The sequence below is a fragment of the Anabrus simplex genome, chromosome 1 (assembly GCF_040414725.1).
Source record: "Anabrus simplex isolate iqAnaSimp1 chromosome 1, ASM4041472v1, whole genome shotgun sequence".
Classification (NCBI taxonomy): Eukaryota; Metazoa; Arthropoda; class Insecta; order Orthoptera; family Tettigoniidae; genus Anabrus; species Anabrus simplex.
In genome coordinates, this window is record NC_090265.1 from 718,746,161 (window position 1) to 718,773,278 (window position 27,118).

At 38.4% G+C, this 27,118-nt stretch overlaps 1 protein-coding gene across 1 annotated transcript in view; it reads right to left on the bottom strand.

Moving 5' to 3' along the window:
- Positions 1-27,118, bottom strand: part of LOC136856807 (fatty acid synthase) — a 242,002-nt gene that overhangs the window by 213,616 nt on the left and 1,268 nt on the right. The window contains exons 2-5 of the mRNA XM_067134931.2: positions 19,536-19,688; positions 17,514-17,687; positions 14,744-14,944; positions 10,835-11,073 (exon numbers count right to left, since the gene is read on the bottom strand). Of these exons, the coding sequence (XP_066991032.2) occupies positions 10,835-11,073; positions 14,744-14,944; positions 17,514-17,687; positions 19,536-19,688 (767 nt within the window). The remainder of the gene's footprint in view (positions 1-10,834; positions 11,074-14,743; positions 14,945-17,513; positions 17,688-19,535; positions 19,689-27,118) is intronic.

Sequence of the window (27,118 nt, forward strand, 5' to 3'; positions counted from 1 at the left end):
GACTTGGTAAAATAACGAAGTTAATAGAAAAAAAGGGATGGAAGTTAAAAGAAAAAGAAATAAGGGGAAAATTTCATGAGGATCTGAAGAAAGAAATTCCCAAAGATGACGTGAACAGTGTGGAAGAGGAATGGACAGGTTTCAGAAATGGTTTTGTAAAGTGTGCAGTAAACACCTGTGGAAGACTATCAGGGAGGAAAAAGGGAAAGGAGACTCATTGGTGGAACAGCAGGGTAAAGGAAGCAGTTAAAGACAAACAAACAGCTGGGAGGAAGTGGATAGGCAGCAATAGTACAGAGAATTGGCAGAAATATAAAGAAGCCAAAAAGGTATGTAAGAAAATAGTACAAGAAGAGAAATGGAAGAGCTGGGAAAGCTTCACAGAAACTTTACAGGAGGATATAATGGGAATTAAAAAGGTTTTGTTTGGTTTGGTGAAGAATAGTTTACGAAATAGGGAAGATACAAAATTTGTAAAACTTGAAACAGGGCAGATATTGGCGCAAAGAGATGACATACTTAAAAGATGGGAAGAATACTTCTCAGAATTGCTAAATATTAAACTGGTAGTTGAGAAGGGGCAAGAAGAAACAATGGGGAAAGAAGAAGAACAAGAAAACAAGATGAGAGAAATAGAGGAAGCCATACAAAAGATGAAGAGCAGTAAAGCAGCAGAAGTCGATGAGATAACTACGGAAATGATAAAAGCAGCAGGACTAATAGGGCTACAGTGGCTGTATAGATTATTTAGAGTGACCTGGACTCCTTCCAATAGCTCGTTCAAAACAAGTGCAAGGTTCTCTGGGTTCTGACTGAATTGAGACTTCCTTTAAACACAGCATTTGCTTAAGCTACATAGAACAAGTCCAGCTTTCTCAATTCGTCAAGTCTATATTGGACATATTGGACAATTCCCTCTGCGCCATCGTGGAACTTGCCCTCAGAACTTTCCAGAAAACTAAGATGTCACTTGAATTCAAATGTGCAACACGAGTCCAACCGTCAACCTAGACTTTGGAATCAGGAAATTTTAAACAATATCACAATTATTTTATTCTCTTGTTAATTTTAACATTCTGATCATATTTATTGTAACTTATGTATAAGGTTTTTGCTTGTACTTCATTCCACTACCATCCATCCTCATGTTCATCCATATTAATTTAGTTTATGTCTTTTACTTGCAATTTCGGCTTGGCTGATGATGGTCCGGGATATGGACCGAAACTAGTACCTGACACTATCATATTGTGATGTTTTGTTAAACGTTGTATGATTTTAAGTATTGAGAAGGTGGAGCAATAAATCTTGTATTCATTTTAAGTTAAGGAAGAAGGATATCCCAGAAGAGTGGGGAAAGGATTTAATTCTCCGAATATTTAAAACAGGTGATAAATTTGAATGTAATAACTACAGAGGAATCACACTTATTGCCCATATAGCTAAGATATTTGAGAGAGTATAGGAAGGAAGACTGAGGAGGAAGCTAGAAGGAGAAATGGAAGAACAGTATGGTTTCAGGAAAGACAGATCAATGTTTGACCTGATCTTTTCGTTAAGAGATATGATGGAGAAAAGATGGGAGTTTGGAAAAGACATAGTGCTGACAATTATTGACATTGAGAAAGCTTATGACAGTGTGTGCAGACAGTTGGTATGGGACATATTAAGGAAAAAAGAAGTTAACAGTGTGGAAGTGCAAACGATAAAAGCTATGTACAAAAATTGTGTTAGTAGTGTGAAGACTAGTATAGGAAAAACAAAGTGGTTTAAAGTTGAAACTGGTCTCCGACAGGGAAATATACTATTCCCCGTACTATTCATCATAGTCATTGATGAAATTCATAAGAACAGGCAACAAACGGCATGTTGTTTGCAGATAATGTAGTGATATGGGGTGAGGATGAAATGAAAGTGCAAAAACAAGTAGATGTATGGAATCAAGAGAGAGAAAAATTTGGGATGAAAGTAAGCACAGAGAAAAGTAAAACAATAGTGATGACAAGGGGAAGGAAGGAAGAGAAAAGAAAAAACTGAATGGTAAAATTCTGGAAGTGGTTAAAAATTTCAAGTACTTGGGAAGTGTGATCACAGAAGATGGAAATATAACCAAGGAAATTGGGAAAAAAATACAACAAGCAAACAGCTTCTACCAGAGTGCAAGGGGTATTTTGTGGAACCAAGATGTCCTGAAGAAAGTAGTATATTCAACCTATTATGAACCCATACTAACCTATGCAGCTGGATCATGGAATACAACAAAACGAGAGGAGAATAGAATACAGGCAGCGGAGATGAAATTCCTAAGAGGTATCGGGGGCAAGACCAGAAAGGATAGAATTAGAAATGAAGAGATAAGGAAAAGGACAGGAATCATGAAACTTCAAGAGAGGATAGAAACAACAAAGCTAAAGTGGTATGGGCATATGATGAGAATGGGAGAAGAGAATGTGCCAAAGACAGCTTTTTCAGAGAAGTTAACAGGAAAGAAACCACGAGGAAGACCCGAAAGAGGTGGACAGATTCAGTATGCGAGTGCATAGAGAAGAAGGGAGAAAAACCAGAAGATGTACTTAAAAAAGGAGAAGAGTGGTGGAGAGACAGGCAGCAATGGAGGTCCTTGATTCACAATCCAACTCTGGAAGCTGGAAACGGGAAATGAAGATGATGAATAATGTTGCCATAGTTCATGTGGCCATATTTAACACACGCACCTCAGCATGACACGACTGCCACACTAATCCCTTTGCCTACATGTCTATGCTCATATACCCGCTTTGGAGTCGTGCTACATTGCATGTCCGCTGCAGCAATGCCCTCACACGGAAACTTTCTGATCACGTCTTATATTATGTGTGTATTCCCTATCATCTTACAATTGAGTGGGTATATAATTCACATTTCATTTTGCATCATTATCTAGAGAACCAGGGCATTAGACATGGCCAGCTTTACATGGCATGCTCTCGAGTATCAAGAGTCATAATGAATTTATATACCCAATGAGAAGGTCGTAAGTTTCGTTTACAAGAGCGAGTTGTAAGACACACATATACTTGTGGGACACATTCATTTAACCACTACCAGGTGAGTTAGCCTTGTGGTTAGGAGCGCGCAGCTATGAGCATGCATCCAGGAGATAGTGGGTTCAAATCCCACTGTCGGCAGCCCTGAAAATGGTTTTCCGTGGTTTCCCATTTTCACACCAGGAAAATGCTGGGGCTGTACCTTAATTAAGGCCACGGCCGCTTCCTTCCCCCTCCTAGCCCTTTACTATTCCATCATCGCTATAAAACCTGCCTGCGTCGGTGCAATGTAAAGCCACTAGCAAAAAAATTAAACCACTTTAATCCTTGTTCATAAGTCTGCATGAAGAAAGGTGTAACATTCTCAACTCATCTTTGCCACATTCATGACTTTCTGCTGCTTTTTTCCTGGCGATTGACATCCGCACACTGCCACAGCTACGGGACTATTGCCTGCGTCAAACTTGGATGACGTCGTCGGCTTCACACTCTACATTTTTAATGGATGATCTCGGCATTTCTAGTACCGTGCGTTATCACTTCCTCTGTTCCTCCCCTCTCAAACTGGCCTATACAAGCAGCTCCCTTTACCTGCTACTTCGAGGGGTTCTTCCGCTGTTGGAGACAGGGCAACATTTTTGTGTTACACTGATGTAAATTTTCACACCAGTATGGGACTTATTCTTTGACCATGGGGTATTGTAAACATTGCATTACTATGTTTTCAAGTGGTTGTACTCGATTACATATCCATAAGGGAGCAGCTATTTGTCTAATTTTTGTTTGGAACGCTGTTTGAATTTATGTGAAAATGAACTTTCTGTGTCAATACTCTTGAAAACTTCTGGTACTTCAAAATTTGTTAACATTCTTGTACTGTGTGATACTCTTAAGTGCGGCCAGTATTCAGTATTCGGGAGACAGTGGATTTGAATCTCACCACCGGCAGCTCTGAAGATGGTTTTCTATGGTTTCCCATTTTAATAATAATAATGTTATTTGCTTTACATCCCACTAACTACTTTTACGGTTTTCGGAGATGCCAAGGTGCCGCAATTTAGTCCCGCAGGAGTTCAAATGTAGGAACTGTGGGTGTGGCCAGGCATTAAGGAGTATGAGGGAGGAGTTGGAGAGTTTAAGGGAGATAATTAGGATTCCCTCAGAGGACAGGAAGGAAAGTAGGCCTCCCTCAAACAATGTACAGGATACAGTAGGTGTAAAAGAGGTATGGGAAGGAAAGGGGGGGAATTGTAGAAGACAGGTGGTCTAATATTTTAAGGGAAAGGAGATTGCAGGCTAAGGGCTCCATTCAGGATCAGAATTCAGGACAAGTGTCTGTGAGAAATCGGTACGAGTCACTGCAGGTAGAACAACCGAGGGAAGATGAGGAACATGGAACTGTTGCTAAGAAGTGTGAAAGTAGGAGAAAGGAAAAATGTAGGAAAGGGAAATATGAAGTAGTGGATAGGAAAAAACAGGTGGAACAGGGTCATGGGATGGGGAAAAGGGAGGAGGAAGTAGCTTCTGCAGCTGTCAGGAAGGATAGGACTGACCAGGAGGGGAGGGGATTAAATGAGGTGGGTAGGGTTGAGGCTCTGGTAATGGGGGATTCCATTGTTAGACATGTCGGGAGAGTGTGTGGAGGAAAGGTTACCAGGGTAGAGTGTTATCCAGGAATTTGGTTAAGACAGATGTTGAGGAAAGTAGAAGAAAAGGAGAAGGGAAAGGAGAAGGTGGCAGTGTTTCACGTAAGACAAGCAGGTACCAACATAGTTGGGGATGTGCGGGACATGGTAAATGCAACACGGGTGAAGTTTAAGGAAGCGAAGATTGTTATCAGTGGAATACTGTGTAGGAGGTATACTGACTGGAGGGTGATTGAGGATTTAAATGAGACAAATGTGTATGTGGGAAACTGGGAGTGAGATTTCTAGATCCTAATGGGTGGTTCGGAGACAGGAATCTGCACTCAGATGGCCTTCACTTAAACCACAGTGGAACATATAAGTTAGGAAATTTGTTTAGAAGGGTTATCGGGAAACAGGGTGGCGTAGGGAGCGGTGATAAGGCAACAGGGAAATGGAAATCAAGTAGGGATGCCATAGAAATGTTAGTGCTCGACTGTAGAAGTATTGTAAAGAAAGGAATAGAATTAATTTAATAGATATATCCTCACCAGGTATTGTAATAGGAGTTGAATCATGGCTGAGAAATGATATAATGGATGAAGAAATTTCCTCACAGAACTGGAGTGTGTATCGTAGATATAGGATAGGAATGGTAGGAGGGGGCAAGGGAGTATTCATTCCGGTGGAAGAAGAATTTGTAAGCTATGGAAAAGTTAAAGATGACAAACATGAAATTATAGGTGTAAGGCACATCTCTAAAGATAATAGGTAACTTGATATCTTTGAGTGTACAGACCGGGAAAGGGTAGCGAGGCGCTGATTCAGAATTATTTGATAAGATAATCAGCTATGTGGGAAAAGCTATGTGGGAAACGATAAGGAAAGGAACGTGATTGTAGCGGGTGATCTCAAATGACCTAATGTCAATTGAGAAGGTAATGCGAATGACAGGAAGCATGACCAACAAATGGCAAATAAGTTAATATGGGAAGGGCATCTGATTCAGAAAATGATGGAACCAACTAGAGGGAAGAGTATTCTGGATGTGGTACTGGTAAAGCCAGATGAGCTCTATAGAGAAACCGAAGTATTAGATGGTATTAGTGATCATAAAGCTGTTTGTGTGGTAGTTAAAAATAAATGTGAAAGAAAGGAAGATATTAAAATTATGACTATTAGGCAGTAGCATATGGCTGATACAACAGGCATGAGGGAGTTTTTTAAAAGTAACTATGATCGGTGGTAAACGATAAATAAAATTGTAAACAGACTCTGGGATGGATTTAAAGCAATTGTTGAGGAATGTGAAAATAGGTTTGTACCTTTAAAGGTGGTAAGGAATGAGAGAGATCCTATCTATTATAACAGAGAAGTAAAGAGACTAAGAAGGAGGTGCCGGGTGGAAAGAAATAGAGTTAGAAATGGCTGTGGAAGTAAGGAGAAATTGAAGGAACTTACTAGGAAATTGAATCTAGCAAAGAAGTCAGCTAAGGATAACATGATGGCAAGCAAATAGGCGGTCATACAAATTTTAGTGAAAAATGGAAGAGTACGTATAGGTAATTTAAGGCAGAAACAGGTTCCAAGAGGGATATTCCAGGAATCATTAATGAACAAGGGGAGTGTGAGTGTGAGGATCTTCAATAGGCAGAAGTATTCAGTCAGCAGTATGTTAAGATTGTTGGTTACAAGGATAATGTCCAGATAGAGGAGTTGACTAATGCTAAAGAAATATTAAAATTTACCTATGACAACAATGACATTTACAGTAAGCTACAAAAGTTGAAAACTAGAAAAGCTGTTGAATTGATAAGGTTTCAGAGGATATACTAAAGACAATGGGTTGTGATATAGTATCATATCTGAAGTACTTATTTTGTTTTTGTTTGCATAAGGAGCTATACGAAATGAATGGAGAGTTGCTGTGTATAAAAGAAAGGGTGATAGACATAGCTGAAAATTACAGGCCATTAAGTTTGACATGCATTGCATGTAAGCTTTGGGGAGGCATTCTTTCCGATTATATTAGACATGTTTGCAAAATTAATAACTGGTTCGATAGAAGACAGTTCGGGTTTAGGAAAGGTTAATCCCCTGAAGCTCAACCTGTAGGATTCCAGCAAGATATAGCAGATATCTTGGATTCAGGAGGTCAAATGGACTGTATCGCGGTTATGAGGGTGTTTAGGGGTTGTAGTAAGGATGTAAAGGAGAGGGCATATAAGTCTCTGGTAAGACCCCAGCTAGAGTATGGTTCCAGTGTATGGGACCCTCACCAGGATTACCTGATTCAAGAACTGGAAAAAATCCAAAGAAAAGCAGCTCGATTTGTTCTGGGCGATTTCCGACAAAAGAGTAGCATTACAAAAATGTTGCAATGTTTGGGTTGGGAAGAATTGAGAGAAAGAAGAAGAGCTGCTCGACTAAGTGGTATGTTCCGGGCTGTCAGCGGAGAGATGGCGTGGAATGACATTAGTAGACGAATAAGTTTGAATGGCGTTTATAAAAGTAGGAAAAATCACAATATGAAGATAAAGTTGGAATTCAAGAGGACAAACTGGGGCAAATATTCATTTATAGGAAGGGGAGTTAGGGATTGGAATAACTTACCAAGGGAGATGTTCAATAAATTTCCAATTTCTTTGAAATCATTTAGGAAAAGGCTAGGAAAACAACAAATAGGGAATCTGCCACCTGGGCGACTGCCCTAAATGCAGATCAGTATTGATTGATTGATTGATTGATTGATTGATTGATTGATTGATTGATTGATTGATTGATTGATTGATTGATTGATTGATTGATTGATTGACCTGTCTAAAGCATTTAATGGGGTAGATCATGGGAGACTACTGGCAAAAATGAGCACAATTGGACTTGACAAAAGAGTGACTGAATGGGTGGCTAAGTTTCTAGAAAATAGAACTTGGAGAATTAGAGTAGGCGAAGCTTTATTTGTCCCTGTAATAATTAAGAGGGGAATTTGGCGTAGGGATGTGGTGACCCCATCGCCCAGTGGGAAACCACTGCAATCAGCGACCCGAGTATTGGCGGAAAAACCATAACGTTTGAAGGGTATGGAGGAAATGCCTACTCCCAGTCCTGAACAACTAGGATGAACTTGTAGCGTTTCATTTATCACCAATTCATACTTCATTAATTACCTTTCCAGATCACATCTGGAATTGTAAAGCCTGACCTCGGTCAGAAATGTTTCGTTACAAGTTATTTACAGAAATGTTTCGATCGAAAGATCAGACAATCAATGATGATGAGTCTTCTAATGAATAAATCCACCGGTGTGGACAAACAACAACAAGGATCTGCACAAAGACGCTACTTGGAATCGGTGGGGTGTCAAGTAGAAGACCTAGGCGAGTCAGAGCGCCTGGAAGCCCAACAGACAATCGACAGACAGCTGACACACAGTGGACAAACCCAACAATGTAAGAAGAGACTTAAGTTCAACAAATCAGGAAAATTTTCATATTTTGCAACATTAAACATTAATTCAGTAAGTAAGGTGGGCAAGTTGAAACATTAAACTGATGTGATGGACCAACATAGCATTTTAATAATGGCTTTACAAGAACTTAGGAACACAGACCAAGACCCAATTGAATCAGGAGGTTATCGTCTCTACAAAGGACCTCCAGGACAAAGAGTAATGAAGAATGTCCCCCAATTTGGTGTAGATTTTCTTGTTCATAGTAGCATAATAGACTCAATTAAAGATTTTTCTTCAAACTCTTCGAGGATGGCACTTCTAACAGTTAAAGTAGGGAATAAAACTTATACTTTAATAAATGTCCTCTCAGTCCTCTCAGTTTTAATTACTGTGTTGATGGGGTGAAAGTTCCTTTTGGGGATCATTGTAAGTACCTAGGTCTTGATATAAGGAAAGATCTTCATTGGGGTAATCACATAAATATGATTGTAAATAAAGGGTACAGATCTCTACACATGGTTATGAGGGTATTTATGGGTTGTAGTAAGGATGTAAAGGAGAGGGCATATAAGTCTCTGGTAAGACCCCAACTAGAGTATGGTTCCAGTGTATGGGATCCTCACCAGGATTACTTGATTCAAGAACTGGAAAAAATCCAAAGGAAAGCAGCTCGATTTGTTCCGGGTGATTTCCGACAAAAGAGTAGCGTTACAAATATGTTGCAATGTTTGGGCCGGGAAGACTTGGGAGAAGGGTGACGAGCTGCTCGACAAAGTGGTATGTTACAAGTAATGAAAATCATTGTAGGTCCGTATTGAAAGTATCATATGTATACGTAAAAAATATTTTATTTTACTACCACTTATTCAATGCACTTGTATTGAACTGTATTTACGAATACATAAGTGGTATGTTCTGAGCTGTCAGTGGAGAGATGGCATGAAATAACATCAGTAGACGAATAAGTTTGAGTGGCGTCTTTAAAAGTAGGAAAGATCACAATATGAAGATAAAGTTGGAATTCAAGAGGACAAATTGGGGCAAATATTTGTTTATAGGAAGGGGAGTTAGGGATTGGAATAACTTACCATGGGAGATGTTCAATAAATTTCCTATTTCTTTGCAGTCATTTAAGAAAACACTAGGAAAACAACAGATAGGGAATCTGCCACCTGGGCGACTGCCCTAAATGCAGATCAGTAGTGATTGGCTGAGTTATTTTATATGCCAGTAAATCTACCGACACGAGGCTGACGTATTTGAGCACCGTCAAATACCACCAGGCTGAGCCAGGATCGAACCTGCCAAGTTGGGGTCAGAAGGCCAGCGCCTCAACCGTCTGAGCTTTCAGCCTGGCTGGTTTCCCATTTTCACACCAGGCAAATGGTGGGGCTGTACCTTAATTAAGGCCACGGCCGCTTCCTTCCCACTCCTAGCCCTTTCCTATCCCATCGTCACCATAAGTCCTATCTGTGTCGGTGCGACCTAAAAGCAACTTGTAAAAAAAAATAAACCACTTACCGGTATCTCGAACTTGCTTATGTTTATCCTGTTGAGCTAAATACATCTGTGTTACATCCAGTGTTTTCTAGAACTTGTTATTTGAAATAGCGCACTACACTCGACTCGATTAACCAGAATAATGTAGGGTTAAGGCTTCCCAGATAAGTCAAATCGCGGTTATCCCGCAAAAAGTTAAAAACAGAACAGGTGTACAGAAAGTACAGTTACAATGATAATAAATGACACTACTGTGGTTTTCTTATTAACTTAACCAATACGTTCCAACATAATTAATAAATGAAAAATAAACAGCACTTTTTGTTGAAACTAATAAGGCTAAGAAAAGTATTCAGACTACCTAACTTTGCTGTTTTTGAAAATCATCAGTCATGGTTTTCTGCTTTTGTGCCGAGAAACACTTTCTTTATTTTGCTTCTCAAGTTTCTCAAAACAAGTTTTTCGGTGATGAGAGCATCAAGCATTTTTAGTGTTTTTGACATCGCGGTTAAGCCGCAACACGGTTGATTCGATTATGGTAAATCGAGAGTTGAGTGTATTTTCTAGTCATGTGAATTCTTACAGCATGGCCCGACTTTGTAATTTGTAATTTTAAAAGCTGATCTTTAGTTCATTCTCCTATTCTATTTTCCTATCTACCCTAACGTTTTTTACTTCCTGTTGTTCAGTTGGTTGGGAAACATCTGTTCTGTTCAAATGTAATTGTTATGTTATTCGGATAAAACCCAAATTGTTGCTATCACCGATCTTTGTAATATTTCCTTCATGATTTGTTGTGAAAAATGTTCTAATCTCCCAATATTTTGGTGCTCTACTATTCTTAACTTGTGTATTGTGTTTCAATAGATCTATTTTGTTCATCCGAAGTTGCCAATTGTTGTTCATCCCCTAGTGTCCTTGTATTTTTCTGACAGCTTGTACATTGCTATTTATATCTTCCCCCTTTGTACTGTCCACGGTATACCTCTCATTGTCCAGCACTTTAATATGTCTCTTCCACAATCACCTTTTATCTTTCGAAAATAATTATAACAACCTACCCCCACAATGGTTGCGGAGCTAATCCGAGCACTTCAACAGGTACTTTTGCTAACTTCTTATAGTTTTTACATTTTGGTGGACATGGGACTAAAAATGCTGTAATTCATTAAAAAAAGAAAACAAAAGTATTGGAAACAAACAAAATTGAGTTGCCAACATAATGCCCTCACCTTAGTTCCAGTTCCATGTGCCTCTATGTAGTCGACACAGTTTGGAGAAACACCAGCCACGGAGTAGGACTCTTTTAACAAATGCATCTGCATTCTGCTGGATGGGTAAGACATGCTACGTTCTTTGTAACCATCTGCGTTGGTGGTCATGTGAGAGATGACAGCGTACTGACGGCGGGCAGACGAGGCAGGCTGGAGGAACACGGCAACAACTGCCTCGCTCCTTACGTACCCGTCTCCTGCATTACATCATATAACAAACAGTTTGAGCAGCAGCTAAAACACAGGTAGAGTTAATGGCAAATGACAAAGGGTGGCCACAAAGTAAGGGAACAGTGTCTGAATATGTTTAATTATGTGATTGTATTTGTGAATCACACTTGTTTGCATCTTGTGAGTCTTGTTTTCTGTTGCTACTGCATCTTTGTCATTGTAAATTGTTAAAGAAAATGGCAGAAGCCATTGGAGAAATGACAGGAACGCAAACTTCGCTAAACCCAGCCAAGATCGTCCCTGTCCCTAAGCCGCACAATATGTGTATGTATTTTTTATGTAAGAATTGCCCTGTACATTCACCAGAAGTTTAAAACTTTGGCTGCCACGTGACGCGCATGTGGGTCATGTCATTCCCACACTACATGCCGTTGACGCGCATGTACACATTGTACATGATCCGGTGTTTGTCTTCACTGGTCGGCACAGTGATTGGGTTTTGTTCTTCTGTAACAGCACTGAGACAGAGGTTCAAGTTACGTGTTCGAGTTAATTGGTTCGTGACCTGTTGCTTTCAAACATGATGTAATGCAAGACGACCCCCACTTTTTCCTCCAATAATTAATGGATGAAATCTCCAATGACAATTCCACTGTACAAAGGAAAAAACTAAATGTATCCTCCTAATTCAATACAAAACATTAATTCCATCATTAGATTGAGCAATAAAATTCAAACATGTTCCGACTTGTTTGAGCCATCTTCAGTGAAATAAGGGGCAGGGTTAAAGTTATCTACATAATACAAGCTAAAAATATGCTAAAAACATAATGAAGGAACAAATGAAAACAACAGAGAAAGACGGAAATAAGAACAATAACAATATTTACATCACTAGATGGAGTAATAAATAACTCGCTGAAACATATACAGTGAAAAAAGGTTGATACAAAACATAATTGAATCCAAAAAATGTGCTAAACCAAAGAAGAAAAATGATACAGACGGAAACAAAAAAATAAGTGCTAATAGTGAGGTTGCAGACCTCTTAGACTAAAATTTTTTTAGTTTGATAACAATTCAAAAACAGGACGAAACACTGTGCTGAAAATTCGTTGTAGAAACACCATCCCACAAATAGCTAGGAGGGGAGCGAAAAAGGTTTAGAAACCAAGTTTGTGGGGAGACAACGTGCAAGGTGAAATGTACGTGATAAGTGATGGAAAAAAGCCGATGAATTTAAAATTTTAGAATAGCAGCATTCTCGATTTCTTCTCGATTTAGCGTTCCCATTCTCGAAGATTTTTCCAATGTTGGCTAGGTGTGTTTGCCTTATTTTAAATGGTCGGGACGGCAGCGACAAAATTGAGAAGCTGTGTTAGAAAAGTAACAGGTGCATGGTAAACTGTAAGTGACCATAGTGGAAACCGTCACTGAAGTTCCAATCTGTAGTGGAAAAAACAAGGTTGTGTAAGAAACTTGGGCTGATAACTAAAAAGTGTCAAATGGGTGTGAAGAAAAGTTAAACTTACGGTACTTAAAAGGTGGTTGTCCTCTCGAACCGCCCTGGCTTTCTCAAAGCTAACGGTCCCATTCGTACGATTGAACCTATTGTTGGCTCAGCTGTGTTTGTGAGGATGGGAGGAGTGGGGAGGAAGGGGCGTGCAGGGCTAAAAATTGAACCAAAATATTCAAAAGATAAACTAATTTTTACATATACCACAAGAACTGGAAAGTAGTTAACAACCTGCAGACATGCAAACCAAGCTATACAATGGACTTATCCTTTTTATTTACTGAACTTTTGTGGATATAATAACCTGTGACACAGATACCATACTATATATTTTAGCCATATAAGACATTTATTTAAACTCCACACATTGCTATATCCAAATTGAATACATCAGAAATTAATTAGTGAAAATCTACGAAGAACTTTAAAGTAAATAACTGGTTGTTGTAACTAGTTCATCAGCTTATTTATAATGACTACAAATGTTAATATTGAATTAAGAAACTCAATTTCATATATACCACTATGACTACAAAGTAGTTAACGAAATATATTCAATTTTAATGATAAAAACCCTTTTGTACATATGTAAAGTAATTCAGTTCAAGCACATACATTTTAAAAAGTATTGGTATTAATTTTAAGAAATGTAATGTACTCTGTTCCCAATGTTTTTGTCTTACTTTCCTAGGCTGATGATGGCATACCCTATTACCGAAACTGGTCCCAAATAAATGAATATGGGATGACTTTATAATTATAACTATTTCTTGTATTGAATAGGCGGATCCCCATAACTAACATTTTTGAATGTAACTGCAGCTTACGCTGCCGCCGCCTACGGTGTTGTGTCAAAGAAACCTTTCTTCACTTATTTTACCAATGAACAATATGCTTATCAAAGTGTGGTCAGAAGCATTTTCTCCACTGTTCAGGAAGAAATCCTGCTCCAAAGGATAGCTTTACATTATAGAAGTATGTCTAACAGAAATACAAGCCTGATGGAAAATGTACATCAAAGTTTTAATGTTGGAAACATTTCTTAGCAGAGAAAGTAGGAGTCCCCATACTATGAAAAAGCAATTAAGCAATTTCCTCAAGTTTGCCAAAAGTTGAAGGGCTAAAGGGCCCAGAAATGTTTCAAGTTGAAAGTCTTGGATAGCTCTATCAAGCTCACTTTCAGTCTAAATGCAGTTCCAGGAAAACAGTCTAAAATCACTTGGTTCTTTATTCGTTTTCTTCTTGATTCAAATCCTAGCCAAACTAATTATTTACATAATTATTTCTGTAAGGTGTTCCTTTGTTCAATACCCTCAGGTGTTTTCTGCTTTCTCGGTGTGGACCGAATGTAGTTATAAAGACTTAAATGAAACTCTGCATTGACTCACATTAGCGCTCGTAGTAGTGCTTAAGTGAAACAATGCATTGAGTCACAATAGCGCTCGTAGTGGTAGAAAAATGCAAACTGTTAATCTAATTGACCAGATAATGATGATTAAGAAAAGAATTGTAATTTTTAGGAAAAAATTAAGAATATAGTCATATTTTATTATATTTACCTAAAATTCATAGTTCATATATGTAGGATGTTTTCAACATTGGGTTGCTTGCCTGAAGGGCTATAACTGTGGACATGAACTAAACAGTATCACACAACGACAAGTAAGTCGACAAAAGAAAAAAAAATTATTGGGCCTTCTCCAAAATTCGTCAAGGGACAGTCAGGGCCAGCTGGAAAGCATTCTAGAAGAAGGATGTAAGAGCGACAATGTGAAAGAATGAGGGGAGGAAGTAGTATTGTATTTGGACAGTGAGGACAACTGAGTCATGGTATGCAATGGTATGCAATGTCAGAAAACTTGGAAGTGAATAGAAAATAAATAATAGATTGTTGGTTTTAAAAGCTCTTTCCTCTGACTACTTACATTTAGAATTGTTAGTCTGGAGAAGAAATAAATGTTTCTTGAAAAAAGTTATAATCATAGTAATGTTCTCTGCAAGAAGGGCGCCTCTGCATTACTAATGTTATCAAATATAAAACCTTCAAGCTACTAAAATAAATGAAAGAATTAGATGGCACAAATCATGAAGAATATTCTCTTGTTCTCGGGGGACAAATAAAAAATTTCTTTAGCCCTTTTCTCAAAATACCATTTGGTGTGTATATATAAGAAGCGTACCTTGAGCGTCAAAGCTGCGACAGTAGCCTGTCTTGCTGGTGACTCCCATCTTGAACATGGCTCCAGCTATGAGAGGGTTCAGTAACAGGTTGCTGCCAGCTACTATTGCAGCATCACACTGGTGATTCTTGAAGGCATTCATGGCTGCTTCCATGGCATAGAGACTGGATGAGCAGGCCGTGTCCAACGTCAGACTTGGACCTAAAATATGGGAGACTGCTGTCAAAAAATAAGTGCAACTGGACTAGACAAATGAGTGACTGAATGGGTGCCTATATTTCTAGAAAATAGAACTCATAGAAATAGAGTAAGTGAAGCATTATCTGATCCTGTAATCATTAAGAGGAGAATTTCTCAGGCAGTGGGCCTTTATGTTTTCTTATATACGAGGGCAAGTCAATAAGTATCTGCAATTTTGCTCTAATTGTCTTTAGGTTGGCTCTATGGCATTGTGTGCTCACCAGCCGCTAGATGGCCCCGCTGTCTATGTCTGTGATAGGTTTCAGCATTATGGGAGCAGTACAGCTTGCGCTGTTGCGATGTAAAGATGGCCGTGCCACACTGTTTGCACCAAGGAAGAACAGTGTTTCGTAATCCACTTCTTGAGGGTGTACCAGGAGCAGAAATTCATAGACCGGGCAAGTTGGCCGTGCGCGTAGAGGCGCGCGACTGTGAGCTTGCATCCGGGAGATAGTAGGTTCGAATCCCACTATCGGCAGCCCTGAAAGTGGTTTTCCGTGGTTTCCCATTTTCACACCAGGCAAATGCTGGGGCTGTACCTTAATTAAGGCCATGGCCGCTTCCCTCCAACTCCTAGGCCTTTCCTATCCCATCGTCGCCATAAGACCTATCTGTGTCGGTGCGACGTAAAGCCCCTAGCAAAAAAAAAAAAAAGAAGAAGAAATTCATAGAAAACTTTCACCACAATATGGGGACAATGTTTTGCCACAGTGAAGTGTTTACCACTCAAGTGAACAATTCAAAAGGGGTCGACACGAGTATGAAGGATGAGGAAAGATTCGGGCGTCCATCTGCAGCCAACTGATGCCAATTGTGAACAAGTGTGTGATATGATCCTGTATAACAGAAGAGTGACTGCTGATGATGTGGAAAACCATATGCACATTAGCCATGGTTGTCAGACCACAAAAAATGGATTACAGATTGTTGCCCAACAATGCACTTTGAAACATCTCATAAAACCGTTGGACATAGTATTGGCATTTAACATAGATATTCGAACTTGACACCAGAATGTCAGTGATTCTTGATAAACTCTGAGAATTGTATCCAACCTCAGCAAATATAATTTTTGAAATATGTAGAAATCATGGGGCCAGGGAAAAAGCCCTCTAACCCCCAAAACTGTAGCATATGTATATATCTTAACCTTAAGTATTTTTTAGAATAGTGGCATTCATGTTTTTTAATGGCATTCTTGTTCAATTTTAATTTTAGTAGTATTTATTCTGTACAGTCGCTATTAAGCAGGTTCTTCAACAGCTGAAGATGGCCTATTTACAGGTCGAAACCGGTACTGTCCTTTTATGTAAATAATATTGACACTATGTAAAATAAAGTATTGATTAGGCGGAGAACTCATCCTTCATACTTGTGTGCTTGAACTATCAATACTGACTATGAAGCTAATAGATTATATTATAATATAATACATCTCCTTCTCAAGATACTGCAGTGTGCGTAACTAATTTCAGAGGTTAGGTTATCTATTTTCGCATCTTGTTAAATTTCAGAAAGGCTGTTCTCGTGTAAATTAATAGTGAAAATGTTATCGATATTCTACAGGGAGATTGAAATATGTCTTCATAATACATGCTTGGTGAACCTAGGTTAGGTGATGCTGTTTGAAATAAGAAAATGGAAATGTTTTCCACAATCCTCTGGATTCATGCTTTTACAATTCTTAAGAATGAAACGGAATATGCGTGTTCAGACTATTGGAATTAGAAAATACTTGCTAATGAGTAAGCTGCTGCTTGGAAAACTTCAGCAAAAATGTTTAAACAAACAGACTGCTGTTTCTTACTGATTTTAATGTGTTTTTGTGAAAGATCTGCTTGTCCATGGGGGGTTAGCTGAACCCTTTCCTGTTTGATAAGAGGGTGCGCAGGGTTGGTGAGGGTTGTGGGCAAGGGTAAAGTTGTAAGGGATCTTTCTCCACACACAATTTGCAGAGGGAACAAGATAAAAACTATTATGAAATTTATGTAAATTTTTGAACGCTTAGGTTGAAAGTTGAAGCCTCAATGACAGACGAGTTTGGTAGCTTTCTCAAATTTTATGGAAAATCATGTATAACATTATAAAAACAACCTTAAAATGAAGCATATTTGCATTCACCGACAAAAATTTGTTAAAATGAAGCACAAACCGTAACTACAGTACAGTCTGTAGGGTAAATATCTCCTTCTTTTATTGCTGTCACTGTGTAAATAATACATGATGGTACAATTTATGTTAATACAGGCAAAGATCTCTAGAAAAGGTGTGCTTCCTATTGAAACCTCGATTTAAGGTAAACTCCCATTTAAGGTAAAAAATCAGGTCCTTGTAAAAACATTAAATAGGGGTTCTACTGTAAATGGATTTGTTGGCATTTGATAGTAGGCACCTCTCATGTCTGATGAGTGCAAGTTCTTAGTCCTACAACACTAAAAAGGAGGATGATAAATAATGAACAGATTCATAAAGAGAAAAAAAGGACTTCAGAGATTCACACTGGATTGTGCGTTGTCACTGCTGACAATACCTGTGAAGTCCAGCACGTAAGATATGCGATTTGCCAGAAGAGCCCGGATACTTCCAAAGCAGCCCCATTTGTTGAAGAGATGTGGATTGGCAGCCCAGAAGCCATCAGTGTCACTAATACACACTGCCACGAACACACCAACTTTGGTCCCACGAAGTGTCAAGGGGTTAACTCCTGGAACATGAGAAGAGGTCGCAACAATAAACACTGATCTTCATAAAAATCCGTTCTGTGTATTAAATGACTGAGGTGAATATTCAAAAGTCTACTGTATTTCAGGGCATTAACATGTTCTGAGTAGCTTATATTAAAGCTCCTTCCAGTCTGTCCAACATGAGAAAAATTACAACTGGTGCATTTAATCCTGTACACCCCTAGTTTCGAAAAACGATTGTACTTGTTTATGGATGTGGCATTATGGAAGACTTCTGCATTCCTATTATTGGTTTTGAAAACTACTTTTACATCGTGCTTTTTAAAGATGTTGGTGACTTTATAAAATTTGTTTGTTGAACGTAAAGATAGAAAAGAGGAGTTGTTTTGTTTATCTTTCATCAAAGCAATTAAGGGTCGATATCTATATTGATTGATTATTCTTTCAATAAAGAAACTGTTATATCCATTCGATTTAGCAATCTTATGATCCATAGGAAGAGTCTTCAGCAGCCGGCACATTTCCTATCCTCGCCGCTAGATGGGGGCTTCATTCATTCCATTCCTGACCTGGTCAGATGATTGGAAACAGGCTGTGGATTTTCATGATCCACAGAAAAACATGGGATACGGTGATAACATGTGCACTAAAAGGTGCCCTGGCAACAATTTGACTTGTAACACAGTGTTACTGATACCAGGTACACAGGAAAACCAGACACAAACAGTGGGTGGCACTGACCATGTGTGATGACCCTTTGGCGGTGGCATACAGACTGTCAGAATGGGGAGTGATGACCTCGCATGGCAATACAGGATGCACAATGGCTCCCTGTACTCTGAATCAGGCCGTCCAGCATCACTTAAACAATATAGCTAAAAAATGGTAAGTTTTTTACGCTCTCTGAGTGAATTTTGACTGATAAGTAAACGTTGACAGTTTACCAACCTAACTGTGGTAATAATAGTTTTTTTAAGATTTTGATTCAATACTATACCGTACAATAACATTTTCACCAAAGGAACAATTACACATGTGTGCAAGTAAGGTTTTATACCATCAGATAATAATCATGCTTCTACACACTGCAACTCCACTACTCGATGTGGCAATCAAAATTCAGTTAGTTGTGTCAAATGACATCTTGATCGTATTTCTGCTATGTCTTCTTCTTCTTCAACCATTCCCTTTTCCAGATTCTCTCTGGGTAGGGTAGTGCACCAAAGCCTTCCACCTACTCGATCTTTCCACCACTCCTCTTCTAGTACATTACTGCTATTGACTCCTCTATTTGCAATACAGTCCACAACAGAGCTCCTCCATCTCATTCTAGGCTGTCCCTAGGCCTCTTTCCAGTCTCTGTATCATGAATGTTCTCTTTGGTATTCTCTCTCCTGGCGTTCTCATCATATGTCCAAACCATTTTAGCTTTGCTATATCAATCTCTTCTTGAAGTTTACACACTCCCACACTTCTCCTTATTTCCTCATTTTGTATTCTATCTCATCTTGTCTTTCCTTCTATGCTCCTCAAGAACCTCATTTCAGCTGTTTGTATCTTACTTTGGTTCCGCTTAGTCAACGTCCAGGCTGCTGAAGCATAGGTCAGTATAGTTTTATAATAGGATGAGTATAAAACCTTCTTGCACTTCATTGGCACATCTTTAATCCATACAATGTCTCTCACACAATGGTAGAAACTTGCAGACTGCTGTATTCTTAAATCATTTTCTGCTAAGAATAATTTAAGTTAAGTAATAGACAATGGGGGTTGTATAAATTGCATTTTTTTAATAATTTGCAGATTTTAAGTCGCTAAAATGGAATAAAAATTTCCAATGGACACAAACATAATGCAGCACTTTTTACCTGCATCCAGAATTGCCTCATAACAAACTTCTAAGAGGAGCCGGCCCTGGGGATCCATGGCTTCTGTCTGCGTTGCTGGGATGTGGAAGAAATCTGCATCAAAGCGGCTGATGTCTTTGAGCTTCCCGCTGCGAGGAGGGGCACCCATCGCCCCTGAAACATTAAAAAGGAAACGACTAACAAAGGAATATCTGAAGAGTTTATAATATTAACAGACAGTAATAAGGAAATATAGCATCAGTTCTATTTTCTAGAAAGGTAGCGGCACATTCAGGCACTCTTTTGTCTATTCCAATAGCCCTCATTTTCATCTTGGATTGAGTAAATCTGACACAGAAAGGAACTGGATAATAAATGCTACAATTCTATGAAAACACAAGTGAGAAAAGCAGGATGGACTGAGATAAGGAAGTGTTCTGTCACCTCTTCTGTTGATAACGTAATGGATGACATTATGAAAGGAGCAAAAGCATCATACATATGGAGACAAATAAACATGATGTTATTCTATCAGAGTGTAAATGATGATGATGATGATGATGATGATGATGATGATGCTTGTTGTTTAAAGGGGCTAACATCTAGGTCATCGGCCCCTAATGGTATGAAATGAGACGAAATGCAATGCCAATTTAAAAGTCCCAAATTCATCCACTGACTAGAATTTAAAACGTGATGATGTAGAATGAAAGGATAAATATGAATTTAAAATAATCAGCAGAGCCAACTCACATTACTGAAAGTTAAAAATAATTCCAAAATCGATCCACTGGCTAGAATTCAAAAAGATGATGAACAGTGGTTATGAACTTAAAACAATCAGTGGATCCGACCTGCAATGCCTCACCTTCCCAGAAACTATATTGAAAAATCAGTAATATTGACCAAGGGACTGCTTACAAAGCACAATTCTGAACTGATGATTCTTGTTGTCCAAAGCGGTCCAAAATCCAGGTCAACGGCCCCTCATAGTGGTACTCATCACCAGTAAAGTAGAACATGGTATTTCTCAAGTTGCAGTATTAATCAAAAGTAGTGTAGACACACAGTGTTCCAAACGTTATGGGACTACTTACAAGTATTGAACGTCGCACAGGTAATGCAAACCTATGGAGTTTCTCACATAATGGTGCCACTCATAGGCAATGCAAACTCATGGTGTTCCTCACATAGGTGTACTAATCATAGGGACTCGACCTATCCTGTAATGTTCCTCACATAGTGGGTACTAATCACATGCAACTCAGACCCACAGTGTCTCTCATAAAGTGCTAGTAATCACAGGCAACACCCAGACCTGTGGTATTTCTCACATAATGGTACTAGTTATAGGCAAAGTAAGCCTGTGGCGTTCTGCATATAGTGATACTAATCACGGGAACTGGAAACCCACAGCGAACTGCTTTCTGCTGCTACTAATCACAAACCTATTGTGTAACTAACATAGTGGTACTACTCACAAGTAAAGGTGACCCATGGTTTTCCCCGTGTGATGGTAACAGGTAGTTTCATGGTTCTAATTCAATCATTTTTTAGTCGCCTATTATGACAGGCAGCGGATACCGTGGGTGTATTCTTCATCTGCGTCCCCCACTCACAGAATGTAAAGAAACCTTGTCTGGAATAAGGATGTACCAAAGAAGTGTAAATAGGCTGGTCAGACGTTCTCTTTATCGAGACATGTCTTCCTTTTTAGACCACTGGCCAGGGTCTGGATGGATTATTTTAAAAACCCAGAATGTCCTTCATTTTAGTGAATTGGCTTATTTTGCGGTAATCTGATTTACTACTTCGTTTTTACAAGTATTCTTCGTTATTCAACGGCATCATCAATATATAGAAATGTCATTATGGATGTACAGTACATGCAGTTATTCTGTGCATATCTTGTATTGTGGTTATAGGTGCTATTTACCACCCTGTATATTGCATTTTTCTCTCTCAGAACACAGCTATGTTAATGTGTGACACCTGAGAATGTGACTAGCAACAGGAGATAACTGGGATTTGAAGGAAGCGTGTTTTAAATGGTTGGCGCTGAAAAATGATACTGATGAAAAATGTTTTCTGTATTTTCAAGCTGTCTAAATCTTCTCAAATTGATAATGTGAAATCAGTCCCACAACTTCAAACAATTCCTGATTGAGAGTAGTAATGACCCTGAATTTAACAAGTTACTCTGTAGTTAGAAATTGGCAAAGTATTTCAGTTGATTGTAGTTGAAAGTTATTAAAATTTGCAGAATACTTTTGTTTCTATAATAATAATGATACGGCCACAGCTACCATGTGCAGACATTTCAGTGTGACGCCATCTGGCTGTCTGCTCATCAATTTCGACGTTCTGTTTTACTCTAGGCCTACTAGATGGCAGACCGTGTAAACCAAAACTCTCTTGGATGACTAAGGCTGAGATTGAATTAATTTTGTCGAGTAAACATCAAATGTGTCACCAGAGATCTTTTACATGCTGATAGCATATGACATGGACTGTCGAATGGACTTTTTTCCGCCCTTCAAAAGTCTGACTACCTCTGCTGGGTTTGAACCCGCTATCTTGGGATCCAGAGGCCAACACTCTACCACTGATCCACAGAGGCAGCTTGTTTCTGTACCAAGGCACAGTGCAAATGTAGATTATTTTCTTTGATCTCAGCACAATTGACTGATAATAGGAACCTAGTAGAATCTGTGAAAATCCTCTTAAATGGTTCAGTATAATCTAAAGGAACTTGCATGTGTATCTTCTTGTATGTTAGACAATGCCAAAACTCCTGAAGGCAATTGAATCTTCAGAAAAATACCAGGAAAGTGTGTAAATTAGTTTCATTGTTCAAATTTTGTAAGAATTTACTGCATAAAATGGAAATGGATAAATTTTGTTTATGTATGTGAAAATTAGAATCATCATCATCATCATCATCATCATCATCATCATCATTTTACAGTTCCAGTTTCCCGGGTACTGTTGACGAGCCTCTTATTGAGATACGTTCTGTTGTTAATGACGTCCTCCAGTGTCCTTCCCCGATCTGCAATGTCCATCTTTATGCTATCCATCCTGTGGGTTCTTGGTCTTTCCACCATCCGTTTCCCTGCCACATGTCTCTCCAAGTTAACATATGCTGTCCTTGTTGGCTTCATCCTCATTACATGCCCAAACCACCTCAGCCTGGACAGGCTGACCCAATCTAACAATGATGTAACAATCACAGCTTCCTTCCATTCCCTAACTTTTCTAGTTTGGGTTTTTGAATTGTGGATCTAAGGAAATTCATCTCAGATGCCTGCAACCTTGATGAGTCTTTCTTAGTGAGGGTGCAGGTTTCGATACCATAGGTTAAGATTGGTCTGAAGTACTGATTGAACATCAACAGCTTTGATTTTATTGATACTTTGGTATCCCAGAGGAGTGTTCGTACTTGCTGGTAAAAGTGAGAGCTCTTCTGCACACTATTTGCAGCCTCCTTTGTGGCTAGTGCATCTCGAAATATTACACTGCCGAGATATGTAAAGCTTTCCATACTTTCTAGTGGATGGTTTCCTAGCATGATGTTCGCTGGTCATCTCTTTCTGTTTATTGTCATCACTACTGTTTTGGGTTTGCTCATCTTGAGACTGAACTCCTGGAACTTAACCTTCCATTCATTGAGTCTCGACTGTACTTGTTCCTCAGTTTCTCCCCAGATCATAACATCTTCAGCGAAAGCCATTGCATTTAGTTCACCAGATGTTTTCTTGATGTTCTTCATTAAGTCATCCATGATGGTGATAAACAATAATGGGGATAGTGCACTACCTTGCTGGACTCCACTATTGGCCTGGAACTAAGATGAATGGTTCATCACCCAATCACGCACAGCTAGTACAGTTCTCATACAGCGTCTGAACTCTTGTCACCAGTCCCTCCAGCAAATTCCTTTTTCTCAGGATTTCCCATTTCTTCTCTCTTGCAATGATGTCATATGCCTTCTCAATATCAAGGAAAACTATAAACAGATCTTACCTTTTTCCCAATACTTCTCCATCAACATACAGACACTGAAGATTAGGTCTGTTGCAGACCTGTTAGGCCTCAAGCCATACTGTTCCTCTTCTAACTGTGGCTCTAAGATGACTTGCAATCTGCTCTCTAAGATTTTCTCATGAATCTTAAGCCCATGAGAAAGGAGTGTTATTCCCTCAGTAGTTGGAGCATTTTCGACGTTCTTTCTTAAACAGGAGGATTGTGGCAGGAGTAAGCCAGCAGTGGGGAATTGATGGAAATTTCTAAATTTATTGTTTTAAAAAATGTTTTGGTGTTGTATAAGATATTATCTTGTTTGGACCTTTGAAAGTAGAAGAATTCAGCTTTGGAAATTTGCTTTTTGTGTGTAAAATTATCATTTATTTGCAAATTTTAATATTTTTGTTTGTTATCCAACTTGTGTAACAGCGTGTACCTACGGGTATCATTCTAGAGGCGTATTTCCTGTTGTGTAAAAGACTTTACTGAATCAGCAAGAAACAAGAGACTTCTGATTGGTGAAAATAATCATAAGTTATGAATTTCATTATGGTCCGTATTGACAATGATCACTATTAAAGGGTAGGAAGGGTCCACCTATTCAATACTATTAGCCTGTATATTGTCTTATAAAACTGGGACTAGTTTCGACCCCATATATATTGGGTCATCTTCAGCCACACTCCAACTGGAAGACATAAGCACACATATAACCAATAATGATATAAACACTGATATGACACAATTTACAGTCTTAATTTAAACCATTGATGGAGTTTGAATAACATATCCACACTTTAAACTAAATAACACATCAACAATGTTGTGGTTGATGGCAAACTATTTTATAGCTTCTAGAGCAGCCATTGTTTTTGAGTTGTATTTTCTGTCCTGTGGTTTGAGTATAATGGTTGGTCTTGACCGTCCCAGACAACTTATTCATGTACAGTAGTTAGCTGGAGATAAGTGAATTATACCGGATGTGTACGTATACAGTCGAGGAACAATGCACTGGTTATAAATTTGTGAGGAGCCCTATTTGCTATTTCAGGTTTACTTTTGAAGTGGTTGGCTTGTTGTTATTTAATGTTTGTATTAATTTGTTTTGCATTGTGCATCTCGGACATATTGCGGCAGCTTGTGCAGGACAATTATAAAATTACATCAGAAGAAATGCATTTAAAAGAAGAATGCAAATTAGAGTTGGCAGAGCCAAGAGACACACAGCATTCTACCAATATTAAGGATGAAATATCTATGGATGAAGACACAGTTGGTCAGCTGGTCGCCTGTTTCAAAGAAGAAGACAAACATTCACCTCCAAATAAATTAAACAATAGATCACTACATAGATGATAAGGAAAACCTATTCAAAGTACGAATGTTCCCCTTAAAGCTACATAAGTCTTGACCCATATTACTAATGAACAAACATGAATATCAACCAAGTTTCTCGTCTACACAGAAAAGGATACCAACTCCCAGATCAACTCAAAAACAATGGCTGCTGTAGAAACAACAAAATAGTTCACCATCAACCACTTGATGTGTTATTTAGTTTAAAGTGTGGATATGTTATCTAAACATCAATGGTTTAAATTAAATTAAATTGTGTCATATCACTGTTTATATCATTATTGGTTATATGTGTGGTTATGTCTTCCAACTGGAGCATGGCTGAAGATCACCCAATATATATGGGGTCAAAACTAGTTCCAGTTTTATAAGACAACTAGCTACGGGATTCTCAGAAAGACTGTCTTTGTGGTTTTCCTACCTGAAGTCATCAGGAATGTAGTGATTAAAAGCAATGTTATACAAAATACTCGATCAAATTAATAAACCGCACATTTTCTCACTTTTAACGAAAAGGTACTACGGTGCTGATCTAACAGTCCAAAGTTCCAGTGCTGCAATGACCAGACCGCAGACAGCCGTGAACACTTCTCTGCCATTATTCCGTTAAATATGCACACTGCTTGTTCCAATCAGTGCCTCAGAGTAGGAACTGAATAGCTCGAATGCTATGATGAACCAGTTTGCTACATATCAGTAGTATCAGAAATGTATCTAACTCCCCAGCTACTTCTCGTCAATTTTCAGGCAGGCTGTCATACTCGGTACGACCGGGTGAATTGGCTGTGCGGTTAGGGGCGCATAGCTGTGAGCTTGGATCCGGGAGGTAGTGGGTTCGAACTCCACTGTCGACAGCCCTGAAAATGGTTTTCCGTGGTCTCCAATTTTCACACCAGAAAAATGCTGGGGCTATAACGTAATTAACGTAATGTTATCGTTGATCAATGTTATGAGCTCTGTGTATTGTAGGCCTTCACATTCATTTTCTTTCGACTCTGAAATATAAGGCCGCCTTATAAAATTAATTATAGCGTAGATTGTAGTTCCTTATTCCCTGACTTTACATACCGATTTTCATTAAATTCTGTTTACCCATTTTCTCGTGACGGCGCTTTTATGATCTTAGCAACAAAAATCCAGATTCATGAATATCTCCGTTATCATTGCCGGTACGGTCAAAATGTATAAGACATAAATGATCGGAAATTTAATATTATGTAACTTTATTTATATAATAATTGTCAATAAGACCACTAATAACACAAATATTCGAGAATTAAATTTTGGGCCTTCCCCTAAACTACCATTTCGCTCAGCATGAATAAAGTTATTTATGGCCTAGATTGTAGCGACTTATTCTCCAACTTTGCATACCGATTTTATTTACGATGGGACAACTAATAAATATTTGAGAATTAAATTTTAGGCCTTCCCCTAAACTACCACTTCTCTCAGTGTGAATAAGATTATTTATGTCGTAGATTGTAGCAACATATTCGCCGACTTTGCATACCTATTTTAATTAAGATGGGACCACTAATAACATAAATATTTGTGAACAAATTTTAGGCCTTTCCCCAAACTACCATTTCTTTCGGAGTGAATAAGATTATTTATAGTTTATATTGTAGCTACTTATTTTAAAACTCTACATACCGGTTTTCATTAAGATAGGACCACTAATAACATAAACATTTGAGAATTATATTTTAGGCCTTCCCCTAAACTACCATTTCTCTCAGCGTGAAAAAGATAATTTATGGCCTAGATTGTAGTGACTTATTCCCGGACTTTATATACCGATTTTCATTAAATTCTCTTCAGCCATTTTCTCGTGATGCGCATACATACATACATACATACATACATACATACATACATACATACATACATACATACATACATACATGCATGCATGCATACATACATACATACATACATACATACATACATACATACATACATACATACATTACAGAAAATTAAAAAATGCATTTCCTTGTTACCATGGATATGACTGATACAGAAATGCCATCCTTTTTAAATTTTGAGCAATGTACAGACAAAACTCTTATTATATATATACAGTATAGATATACAAACTAATAGTATAGAATAGATGGACCCTTCCTACCCTTTGATAGTGGTGAAAATAAGATCAAATGTAATTGGTGAATGTGAAAGTCGAGGGTAAAGTCCATATTTTGATTGGTTCTTTTGGT